The sequence below is a fragment of the Petaurus breviceps genome, unplaced genomic scaffold (genome assembly GCF_028583685.1).
Source record: "Petaurus breviceps papuanus isolate PSGF00001 unplaced genomic scaffold, PetGlider_PUasm1.0 90734, whole genome shotgun sequence".
Taxonomy (NCBI): Eukaryota; Metazoa; Chordata; class Mammalia; order Diprotodontia; family Petauridae; genus Petaurus; species Petaurus breviceps.
The window spans coordinates 9560421-9573722 of NW_027187327.1; the positions used below are offsets into that span (position 1 = coordinate 9560421).

The following is a 13302-nucleotide window of genomic DNA, read 5'->3' on the forward strand; positions in this document are numbered from 1 at the left end:
TGAAATGAGCATATTCCATCTGGTCATCTATTATACAGTGTTTCACAACTGCTTATGCTGAGATATTTTCCTTGATGCCTTTTAATATTCATTCCTCTTAGTTTACCTATATTAGAATGGGGCAATAATTGGTCCCTCGCCATCTTTACAAACATTTCTCAGTCATTTTGCCTATAAGTTTGTGTAAATGATGTAATCATTTACCCATTCCTTAAGAGGTCCTACTTTGAATTCTTTCAGTTTTCAGTTTTTCTTCCTTACTGTACCCTCTAAAATTATTCTCTTTTTAATTCACAACTTTTAAAGATCCCAAAGTAGTAATTTAGTAAATTATAAAAATTCATAATTAGGATGAAAAATATTATACTTTAGACTCCTGAAAATGCCCTCATTGTAAAACAACTTGTGCAAATTCCCTTAAAGATGTATTTCAAAAGTGCCTAAGCTTTTTATATTATTTTTTTAAATTAATTTAGATTATTATTTAATTTATATTAATAATATTAAATGCTAATGGTCACCTGGAATGTCAGAAGCAGCTCTGTATAACGGATAGGACAACTGAACTTGGAATAAGAAAATTCTTGGTTCAAATACTGCTTAAGACATTTACTAACTGTGACAATGTACAAACTCACTTAGCCTCTGTGTCTCAGTTTCATCTATAAAATGAGGGGGGCAATGGACTCAAAAACCTTCTAATTTCCCTTCCATTCCTAACCATGACCCTGTGAGAAAAAGACTTGACTGAATAATCTGAGAAAACTATTTCTGTTGAATTCAACTTTATTTACCAGAGACTTAATTTAACACTGACAAATCATAATCTTGTGAAGATACAATTCTCTGGTCAAATATTAAAAATAAGCATTCTGTTACTATCCTTTGGATATCAGACACAAAAGCACCTCCCTTAGGACATTAAGGCATTTGAACTGTATTCACACATGTGTAGCCCCATTCCACATGTGTAATGGGAATGGGAATTTGAAGATCTTCCCTACCCCTTAATAAGCCTAGGGGGGAATTTGAAGACCTTCCCTGCTTTGAAAGTAAACTCTGGCCCCTAACAAGCTGAATGTAGTCACATGAAGCCTGTGGTATGAGGAGTTTGCTGAAGGGTAGAGCAGAGCCACAGGAAGCTGGTAGCTACAACTAGCTATATGGTGGAAAAGAGAGGAGCTCAGCCAAGGAGATAGAGAGGTTTGTGAGTTAATACTGATCTTGGTTTGTGGGAAGGCTGAAGGATGGCATGGCTCTTTGTGTTGTTATGGCTTGTTAATTTCTTTACTATTATGATGGAATCAGCTTACTGGTTTTGGGATTCAGTTTTCTGGTGTCTAAATAAATGCTTCTATTCGTCCTCTATATGGAGAGTTTGTTATATTTTGCGATCAAAGGTCATGCAATATTTATAGTCACAGTCTTTATCATGATTGTGGGCGCTGTAAATATTGCACTGGCACTACAACATGGAAGTAGGCCACATAGGTTTCTGTGGTTAAAACAAAAATTGTCTTTAAAAGGTTTGACTCTATTCAAGTATTTGGGTAGGAATTTGGTTCTGCACTATAATGTCAAACCCCAGAATCTAAGAAACACAGAAAGACCATTAAAGTAAAGTTGAATATAAGTTGTCTGGAAATTAACAAACATTTTTATTTCCCTGACTCTTTTTGTAGAAGTCATATCACAGGCAACAATGTCCCCAAATAATGAGTGAACCAAAAGCTTCCCACTGATATCTATCATACTTCTTTTGGAGTTTTTAGGAAAATCTTATGTCACTTATGAATATATATGAACTTAATAATTTTTCATGTTTTTATTTCAGGACCACATAAGATACTGTCTTGATAAGATATGGCTCATTTTTGTTTTTCCCTGGGTACTGTGATTCAGGTTTGTTGTTCTGTTTTATTTTTTGCTTCTAGAAAACTTTACTGAACTGAAGACATAAGACAGCCAGGAATTCTTTGTCCAGAAATTGACATATATAGTTTCAATCTGTCTATGATCTATTAGTAGTTACTTTTCCAGGAGAAAAAGATGAGAAGAGTCCTAAAAATTCTTTACAGTAGAGGTGACTCAGGCAATGAGGGAGTCTTTATTCCATTTTAGCTTTATTTTTGCATAGTCTTACTATACTAGTCATGTGTTAACAGACTCAGGCACAGAAATACTTAGGGCCATAGTAAATTAACAAGGAAACTGGCCACTTTTAACCTAAGACATTCATTTTTTAAGGACAAAGATAAACAAAAAGCTAATTATGAGGAAAAAGTTGTGAAACTCCCCTGATTTGGGGCAGTTTAAAGAGAATTTTTTTAAGTTTAAGGAAAGATAGTTTATAATATAATAAAAATGATCACAATATTTATAAAGTGCTTTAAAGTTTTCAAAGTACCTTACAAATATCTCATTTGATCGTCACAACAATGCTACAAGGTAAGTGCTATTATTGTTCCCATTTTACTGTTGAGGAAGCTGAGACAGGCAGAAATGAAGTGATGTTCAGGGTCATGAGCTAACAAGTGCCTGAGGTCCTATCTCAAAGAGAATGCAGGTCTTTCTGACTCCCAGTTCATCACTCTATCAACTGAATCACCTATTTAATCACTGTCCAGTGATAACTATGCCCAGAAGCAATCCCTACTGAGAAGTGGTCAGTTATCCCTACCAACTACCACCAGTGTGGCAGACAAGCCAGCTTAGTGGATATAATAAAGCACCCAGAGGGAGAGACAGGATGCAGCATGTGCCAAACAAGTCTCACTACCTCCATTAACTTAACCACCACCTCCTTCCTCTCAGATCCTGATGAAGGTAACCCAGGCCTCTGAATCCAAACAGAAGTGTTCTCCAGACCACTGGCCCTACTTTCAGGTCAGGTCTCAAAGCCATCACCCAGGGAAATAAATCCTAAATAGGACCTAACAACTGCTCCTCTAGTTGCTGCAAACTTGCCTCTTCAGCAGCTATACTTACTAAAGACCCAGAAAAGAAGGTTTTACCATCAAAAGTCCTTGGCACTGTCAAATGGTTCATCAGAAATGGATATGATCTTATCAGCAGAAATAACATTAAAGAAGATGAGACACATACCATTTGCTTTGCTGTTGTACACTAAGGACCAACCATGGAATTTTTTATTTGATTTGAAGCTGACCCCTCTTATGCTTCCTCACCCATTAGAATTTGAACTCTTTAAGAGAAGGTTTTCTTGTTTTTCTACTGTAGCTCCTGGATAGGGTTTTGCACATAGTAAAAACTTAATAAATGCTTTTTCATTCATTCACTTGGTTCATCACCTGCCGTTCCCAAATATCACCTATTATGTTATAGAGGGACAGCAATTTACTTGCATGAAAGAAGCTCACACTGATGAGATTAAGGATTTTTAAAATATCAAAGCATTTTATTTCATAGAAAGCTAGTCCAATCAATACAAATTCAAAGGGAACCTGATGTATAAAAAAAAATAGAATTATAAAAGAAAACAAACCAGAGCCATGTCTGAGTCTCTTTAAGAAAACAGTCCAGGGCAGCTAGGTGGCGCAGTGAAGAGAGCACTGGCCCTGGAGTCAGAAGGACCTGAGTTCAAATCTGACCTCAGACACTTAACACTTAACTACCCGTGTGACCATGGGCATGTCACTTAACCCCAATTGCCCTCCAAAAAAAAAATCCAAAAATCAAATGCACAATATTATATTTTGAAATAAACATGTGCTGGGTACATAGGAGATATTTAATAAATGCTAGCTACGTAATAAATGTCACGAGAGGAAATTCAGTATCTTCCATACTTATGTTAATGTGGAGATAAACACTTGTCATGATTTATAGGAGAGAATAGGGAGTTAATATTTAGAGAGGAGGGAGGATAGCCTAAGGATAGAAAATGTTAGCCTTTGTAGCTAATAATCTATTTTGGTTTTAGAAAAAAGTAACTGCCATAATCTCACCAGGAAATATGCCTATGTCAACTTAATAGTTTTACAATTATTATCGATATTTTGCAAAGAAAGGTTTTAAACCATTTATCTTTATTACTTAATAAAGGGCATAAAAAGTAGTCAATATGAAGTCTAGAATAACAACTTATGCATATCAATCTTAAAACTTTAGTTATGTAAAAAAATTAAATGATCAAATATTTCACACTTTGATTATAACTTCAGTGAAAAACTAGCAAAAATAGTCATTATCCCCATTAAAATAAAATAAAAATATCTTCCATAATTCTTACACTAAATGGCAAGAGGTAAAGATTCCACTTAAGTTACTTTTAGTAAATGTCACACAATAAAAACTGATTTAGTTTTTTTAAAAAGTACCTTCCACAATTCTATCATCAATATCTTGGCCTGTACCATAGGATTCCGTGAGATATCTGTTTAAAAAAATAATAAAACATAACAGTATTCAGATAACAATAAAATGTTATATTCATAATTATAACATTAACACATTTAAAACTAAAATTTAGATCATGAAAAATGAAAATTATAAAAGAATGATAAATGACAGTGAATTTGAAGATTATGAATTTTGTTTTGGCTGTGTTAAATTTGATAACTCCTACTAAAAATACATAGAAGTACAATACAGTATCTGAGATACTAGAGTACAGTGGAAAGAATGCTGACTCTGAAGTCATAGGACATTGGTTCAAATGCCACTTCTGATCATTTCTGACTGTGTGATCGTAAGACAAGTTACTTAACGTCCCTGGGCTTCATTTTCCTCATCTATAAAATGGGGAGAGGAGAATGGACCAGATGGCTTCTGAAGTCCCTTCAAATCCTAAATATACAATATCATAATACATTCCATACTACTCTCCAAGTCCTCCTACTTCTCAACACCTCCCTCTGTATCTCCATCAGAGTCCAAAGATGTACTGGCATACTTGAGTCAGGCAATATGGTAAATCTGACCCAAGAATATCTCAACACATAAGCAAAAGTCAGCTACAGAAAAAGCACACTGCCACCATAAAAGATCAAACTTCTGGGAAGGCAGGCTGAGTGAGATTAACAGAAAATTTGTCAACATTCCCTTACAACTACCCATATTCAGAACCAAAAACTCGCCCCCTCCCAACAGGCATGGTGCCTTAAGCCAAAGGAGGGTCAGTCTTAGATGGATTCTTTTTTTTTCTTTTCTGGTGAGACAAATGAGGTTAAGTGACTTACCCAGGACCACACAGCTACTAAGTGTCATGTTGGAGGCCAGATTTGAATTTAGGACCTCCTAGCCCCAGAGTCAGTACTCTATCCACTGAACCACCTAGCTGCCCCTTGGATCCACTTGTACCTATACTTTCCTCCTGATGTCAATATGTAGTGCTTCATTTACATCACAACATTCTGGCAGCAGCCCACAGGGAGCATATTCTAGGGCTTATACGGTCACACAAAAAATTTGCTGGATCTTTATACAAAATAATACAGATCAGAATTTCTAAAGTTATGATAAGTTTATGTCCACACCAAGAACCCTGAGGGGCAGCCTTTTAGACTCTGTTGCAACAACTGCCAATTCATCCCACACTATCACCTATCTTGGATGGTAGCAAAGCTACATACTATCACAAACTCATCCTTGTTTAAGGAACTGGATGCCATTCTGGTGGTTAATAGAGACCCTGACTAGGACAATTTACATCACCTGTGCAGAATCACCCACTACAGCAAAGGCCTTCTGCCTGTTCATGGAGGCAGATTTTCAATTCCACAGCCTTTCCCCTCATATCTTCTACCAGAGGAATCTCCAATGGAATCTCACTTTCTAGGTATAATAGGAATGGGAATTTGAAAATCTTCCCTGCCCCTTAATAAGTCTAAGGGAATTTGAAAACCTTCCCTGCTTTGAAAATATACTCTGCCCCCTAACAGGCTGAGTGTGATTACATGGAGCCTGTGGTGGGAGGAGTTTGCTGAAGGGTGGAGCAGAGCCCACAGGAAGCTGGGAGTCACAGCAAGCACCACTGGGAGAAGAGGATGGTTCTGAAGGAGACAGATAGGCTTATGAGTAAATATTGGTCTTGTGTTGGTTTGTGGAAAAGCTACTACACTGTAATGCATTAACTTCTATGTTGCTATGATGGATTCAGTTTCCTGGTGTTGGGATTTGGTTTCCTGGTGTCTGAATGAATGAATGAGGCCTGACACAAAATTGTCAAACACTAAAATCATGGCATCAATGTTGGGAAGGTGTCCTGGGAGAAGACACTGTTAACTTAGTCAATAAGTTTAACCACCAAAGCTAAGTCAGGTATTGGCATGCATGTTTGACTCATCGGTATATGACAGCCATATAGAACACACAATATAAGGAAGGTTGAATAAGTTAGTTCATCAATATTCCCTATAGAATGCCCCTGACCTAACTTCCTTCTGTTTCCATACCTACATCTTGCTACTTCACTCATCTTAGCCGTTGGATAAAGAAGCTCTAAAAAAACACATAACTACAATCCAGTCTGGTCTTTGGCTTCTGTTCATTTGCTTACTGATTCAAAGATGGATCATGTCTATCTAGGAGAATATTCTCTTCTCACCTTCTCTAATGATAGTTCTAATCATTAGAAAGTTTCAGACCCCTGTGATGGGCACTGGACAATCTCCTTCACTGAATCAAAGAATCTCAGAGTTGGCAGACACCTTGAGGCCAACTAGTCCAGCCTGTATTTAAACAAGAATTCCCTTCACAAGACAGCCCACAAGAGGCTGCCTATTTTCATTTGTAGAGTACTACTTTTGGAGAACCAACTACCTCCTGAAATAACCTAGAAATAGCTTTAACCCTGCCAAAAAGCCAAACCTGACTCTTTATAATTTCTACCCCAAATTCCCATTTCTTCTCTACTGCTCCATACACATTTTGTGCTTTCCTGATTTTGTGCCTTTACTCATGCTGTTTCATATATCTAGAATGTCCGCTCCAACTTCAGCCAGTTGAAATCATACCCATCTTTTAGGGCTAGCTAAAAAGAAGAGGAACAAGTCTAATCCCTCTTCCACCTAATAGTACTTCAAGTGTTTGAAGAAAACAATCAACTCTATGGCCCAAATTCTACCACTCCTTCCACTTCCCCCAAGTCTTCTCTCTTCAATCATTATATGGCACGATTCCAAAGTCCATCATTCTAGTTACCTTTTCATGGAAGTTCTCAAACATATAAATTTCTTTCCTAAAATATGGTGCTCTAAGTAAACACAACTGCTTCAGACAATATTTGACCTAAGGAGAGTACAGTAGGATCCATCATCTCCCTACACTTCTCAATAGTCTAAAAGTACATTAGCTTTCTTGGTTGCCACATCAAACTTTTGACTCATGGTCTACTAAAGCTCCAAGATTTTTTAAAGAAGAATTACTATCTAACCTAGAGCCCTCTTATTTTATTCTTGTAAAGATTTTTTTTTAAACCAATGTCAAAATAAGATTGAGGTCAGTGTCCTAGCCTGTTGAGATCTTTTTAGATACTTATTTTTATCTAGTGTCTTAGCTATCTTTTCTTAGCTGTCTTCTAAAATGTGAAACAACAAAAGGGCAAGGACAAATTCCTGGAGTGCACCATTAAAATCTTGTTGATTCATCTTCACAATATTTGTCAAATCCATTTCTTCTCTTTTCCTATTGCCACTATTTTACATATTACTGCAATAGTCTCCTATTACTACTTCTACCTTTTTCTCCCTCCTCAGTACCATTGCCAAATTAATCTTCTCTGTACATAAACATGACCATGCTCAACCAGTTCAATAGCTCCCTACAATCTAGTGAATAAAGTCCAAAGTCCAGTCTCACATTTAAGACTTTACAGTCGGGAACCAAGTTATTTTTTCAGCGTTATCTCATGTTATTCCCTCTATGTCCCAGTATAACTTAACTGTTCCATAAAAATTTTGTGCTTTCCCAGTTTTGCGCCTTTTCTCATGCTGTTTCATACATGTAGAATGTCCCTTCTAATTTTCACCAGTTGAAATCATACTCATCTTTTAGGACTAGCTAAAAGACTATCAATAATTATAACCTATACAATATTTTACCTAAGAAGCAGTCATCCAGACTCTGCTTTAAGATCCCCAGGGACAATTATACATATTCCTCACACATTCGAAGCAACCCATTCTATTTTCGTATAACTCTAATTGCTTTAAAATAAATTTGTCTTAGCATCATGCCTCAATGGGTCTCTTTGCAACCTCCTCTCCACCCTCTAATCCTGGTTCTACCCTCTGAAACCAAACTGAACAAGCCTAATCCTTCTTCCATATGACTATCCTTCAAATATTTTAAGAGAGTCATCATGTCTCCCAGGGTCTTCCCCATGCAAAACATGCCCAATTCCTTCAACAGACTGTCATTTCATATGGTCTCAAAGTCTTTTATCAACTTGGTACATTGTTATACCATAAACTGTGGGTGAGTTTCCTTTAGTTTGCAGTTTAGGGCCCCTATGAAAAAACACTGCTATAAATATTTTTATACATACTGGTATTTTTCTTCTTTGGCTTTTTTAGGATATATGCTTGGTTATAGTATCAGTGGGTCAATGGCTAGTCACAATTTAGCGACACTGGGAACATAATTCAAAATTGTTTCTGAAAATAATGACCAATTCACAGTTGAATCAACAATGCTTTTAATGTGTGCCTATTTTCCCATATTCCCTCCAATGTTTGTAATTTTCCTCTTTTTTTTTAATCTTTTACAATCTTATGGCTCTTCTACAGGAACCCTTGCCCAAACCCACTTAATTCTAGTATTGTCTCTCTTTTGTTTACCATTTATCCTGTATATAACTTGTTTGCATGTTTTTATTTGCTTTTTGTCTCCCCCCATTTGATTGTGAGTTTTCCTTGAAGGTAGGGGCTGTTTTTTGCCTCTTTTGTATCCCTAGAATTTTAATAGTGTCTGGCACATAGTAGGCACTTATTAAATGTTTACTGACTGAATTTAAAACTATTTTAAATTGCATTTGTTCTATTGTGATCTTTAACTTTTTTATATGGTTGATAACAGCTTAGATTTCTTCCTTTGAAAAAAATCCTTTTTTTTCCAATTTATTTATTTATTTTTAGTTTTCAACATTCATTTCCAACAATATTTTGAGTTACTAATTTTTCTTCCCATCTTTCTCCTACCCCCCACACCAAAATAGCTAGCTTGCTAAATACCCCTTTCCCCAGTCTGTTCTCTCTTATATCCTCCCCCACTTCTCCCCTCCCCCGCAACTTTCTAGTAAGGCAAGATGGATTTCTATACCATGGTGTCTGTACATCTTATTTCCCAGTTGCATGTAAAAAAAAAAGAAAGAAAGAAAGAAAGAAAGAAAGAAAGAAAAATTCCTGTTCTCATCCTTTGACAGTTTATTTTTTGGGCAAATGTTGGGCAAAAAGTCATAAATTTGGATCAGTTCCCCATACAGTTTGGAAATGAGGCCTTTATCAGAGAAACCTGACACTAAGATTTTTTTTCCCGTTTATGTTCTTCTCTTCTAATTTTACCTATACTGGTTTTATTTGTACAAAAAAAAACTGATTTTATGCAATTAAAAATTTCCATCTTATCTTCTGTGATTCCCTTCTATTCCCTGTTTAAGAATGAACTATTCTCCTACCCATCACTTGGAGACCATGAGTATTAATTACGGTGACATCTATTAAAAACATTTTAAATATTTAAATTATATACTCAAAAATTGTATATTATATCCTCTATGATCCTCTCTATCTTACTTGTTTAATCAGAAAAATAACATCCTTCAAAGTAGTTGTATATATATATATATATATATATATATAAAATATATAGTAATCTGAAGGCTATAATAAAATTAACCTTTTGTTAAGAAGTACTTTTAACTACAATCCTATACTAAAGTTTCATGAGTCCATAAAAGTGCCACTGCATTGTCTAAGGCTATCCAGCGCAACACAAAGTTTAGGCCCTACTACAAAAAATGCATCTTTTAGCTGTGGCCCAGTACATTCAGAGCCTCATTACCAAAGTTTGACTACTAGGTAATGAAATCTTAGCCAAAACAATTCTTGAAAATTGACTAAAGAAACTGATTGGCCAGGTCCTTCCTGTATTAGTAGTCTAGCCACCCCTTTAAATTCACAAATGTGGAGCAAACTCATTTACAAGTCTGAATGTGACTTCACTTTCCTCTTCCCCAAAGTCAGTTAAAAGAATTCTATTTTGAGAAATACAGATGTCTATACTAACGTAAAATACAATACTCAAAAAATTGAATTTTGAATTTGAATATCACTGTGTTGAAATGTGTCATCATACAGCTGAAAAAATTTAAAATTCACATTAAGAAACAAGATTTGAAATAGAAAACAAAAACTGCACACCCAGAGGCTGTTCTCATCTTTGTTATTATGTTATGACTCTAATACAAGTACTGCTCAAAATTGCAACTCTTTCAGAAATAACACAAGTTTATTGCTAGGTCCTAGAATACATGTAGTCACTTGCCTGAATCAGTAGACTGCCACTAGAAACTACAAGGGTTCAACAGGGTAGCCTGCCCTGAGAGGACTTGGACCTTAAGTGTAAATATTAACAACTCAGCAGAGGAAAAAGTCTCTTGATACTTTGCTCTTCAGATTCCTTTCAAAGAGAAAATTTGCAGCAAGGAGGAACTGACACTTTTCTACACAGTAAAAAAGAAGCTGCAGGTGAAATAATAACAATCTGCCATATGAAACTCTTTAAAAACAATTACTATATAGTCACTTTCAGTATATAATGAAGAGCAGAAGCCTATAAAAAGTATTTTTAAATTTTTATGATCCTTGTTTTAAATTCAATTTGATTCAAATATTTATTAAGTATCTGTTTAGCAAATAATGTACTAAAGAATGTATGATATAAAAATGACACATATGCTATGGCTCCTGTCTTCACAGAGCTTAAAGTTTACAAAGTAATAATTTCTTCTTTGTCCTAAAAGTCACCTCAATCTCCTTATATCTGCAAAACTATCTATGCTTTCCAAAAGAACAGTTTCTCATGCCCAACAGTTTCTTCATGACTGAAGGCAGTTAGGGGACACAAGTGGATAAGCACCAGAGTCATGAAGACCCATATTCAAGTCTACCTCAAGTCTACTAGTTGTGTGACCCTGGGCAAATCATTTAACCTGCCTCAGTTTCTCCAAGTGTAAAATAGGATAATAATAGCACTTACCTCCCAGGGTTTTTATAAGGATCACATGAAATAATATTTGTAAAGCACTTAGCCTGGTACCTAGCACATAGCAGGAGCTATATAAATGCTTGCTAATGGTAGCAGCAGTAGCAGTACTAGTAACAGTAGTAGCAATATTTGTAGCATTATTACAAATATGGAGATGGTTGTAAAACATAAAGTAAATAGCTGACATTCAAACTAGTACTTTTAAAGTTTACAAAGTACTTTGCATGGAATTTCATGTGATTCTCAAAAGAGCTTCCCCTTATAATTATTCCCATTTTAGAGTTAAGAAAATGACAGCCCAGATAAGTTAATTAACTTGCCTATGGTCATAAAGCTAGTAAGTATCTAGGGTAGACGACAAGCCAGGTATTCCCTAACTCCAGACACTATTCTCCAGTGCCAGTTGTGAACTAATTTAGGTGCTGATGTGTCTTCATTATCTCTAAAGCTAGCACAAATTATTTAATTTTAAGAAATATATATTAAGAGTTACCTAGAGCATAGGGAAAACAACAAAAAGGTTTATTACATGTGGGCTAGGCAGGAAGGGAGATGGGGTGGAGGAAGAAGGAAAGAAGAAGCCTGAGAAGAGAGGAAGAGTGAAAGGGGGAGAGATAAGAGTAGGAATGGGAAGAGGAAGAGAGAAAGAGGGAAAAACAAGGAGAGAGAGAGGAGAGAATCAAAAATAAACATACAATCACCGAATCATTCTGGTAAGAAAAGTTTTTGTTGTTGTTGTTCAAATACTACTATAAGCACTTATAAATCTAATCCAAACTATATGAAAAAACACCCATCAGTCTAATAACAGTTGTTTGTTGAAGTTTCCAGCCAGATACTCACCTAAGAACAAATTTAGTATTTTCAGTTTTGCCGGCACCTGATTCTCCAGACACAATGATTGACTGACTCATTTTGAGGACCTTCATGTCTCGAAAAGCTTTGTCAGCTAAGATCAAAATAACATGACAAATGAAGGGTATCCAAAACTATGTACATCACCACATTTATCTTCTGTATGATACTCTACTTAAAACAAAAGTGCATTTATTCTAGAGAAGTCATATTTTGACAAAACAAGAAATAGCATATAGGATTAAAAAAATAATGAAATTTATAAATATATTTTACTATTTAAAATACCCCCATGCTTTTCACAGCTTAGTAAACATGAAATACAAACAACTGTACTATTATTTGTGTACTACAATATCTCTATTGTGAGCTGCACCATGGATTTCCAACACTAAAACTAATCTCCACAGAAAATGCAAATACACAGTAAAGAATGTTCAGTACACATAGCTAATGAAGTTCCCAAATAAAAGGGGAGTAGTAATGAATTTTTAATTACAAAACTCTATAATATAAAAGGTTATTTAGGAAATTGTGATAAAACTGAAACCAAACTGTGATTGTTCTTTTAAAATTTTATTAGAAATTAGATGTAAATATCCAAAAGAGTTAGAGTTTGAGAATTCTGTATCCTAGAAAGTTAAAAAAAATATCCACTCTCTAGTCTTCCTTAAATTCATTGCTATTATGTGTTCTTCCCATAGTTCTCCCTAATCCAACATTAAAGCTTGTAAATTATCTAAATTTTAAGCCTATGTCAAAAGAAGCAACTATAACCTTAGTTACACATTTTGTTAAATAAATTCTAAATTGCAATAATACTAGTTTCAAAGCAGACTGCTGGAAACCTTGGTTTTACAACTAGGAATCTATTTATCTTACATCAATCATAACTAACCAATTACCTGACCAAAACAAGAAAGGCATATCAGTATATGCTTCAAACTCTAAAACAAGAGGCTGTCTTGAAAAAGTATTCCCATTCAAAGTGATCAGTTGTGCCTATTTAACAACTTAGTCAACAAGGAAATTTTGGGTTCATTTGTATAAAAGTTCTAAATACAGATTATTAGTTTCAAAGACTTCTTTTAAAAGACCATTTGGGGGAAGACTTGTAAAATGGCAATCAAACTTTGCAAAGTCTCTACAGTAAGTAAAAAGTATTCACTTCTCCACAAGCTCTAATACCTCACTTGCAAGCAAACCAAAGTAGAGTAG

The 13302-nt window shown here is 35.2% G+C and overlaps 1 protein-coding gene across 4 annotated transcripts in view; it reads right to left on the reverse strand.

Annotated features, from left to right (window-relative positions):
- Nucleotides 1-13302, reverse strand: part of MYO6 (myosin VI) — a 244702-nt gene that overhangs the window by 107551 nt on the left and 123849 nt on the right. For all 4 annotated transcript variants that reach the window (XM_069066992.1, XM_069066990.1, XM_069066991.1 and 1 more), the window contains 2 exons: nt 12073-12178; nt 4341-4396 (listed from right to left, as the gene is read on the reverse strand). In XM_069066992.1, the coding sequence (XP_068923093.1) occupies nt 4341-4396; nt 12073-12178 (162 nt within the window). The remainder of the gene's footprint in view (nt 1-4340; nt 4397-12072; nt 12179-13302) is intronic.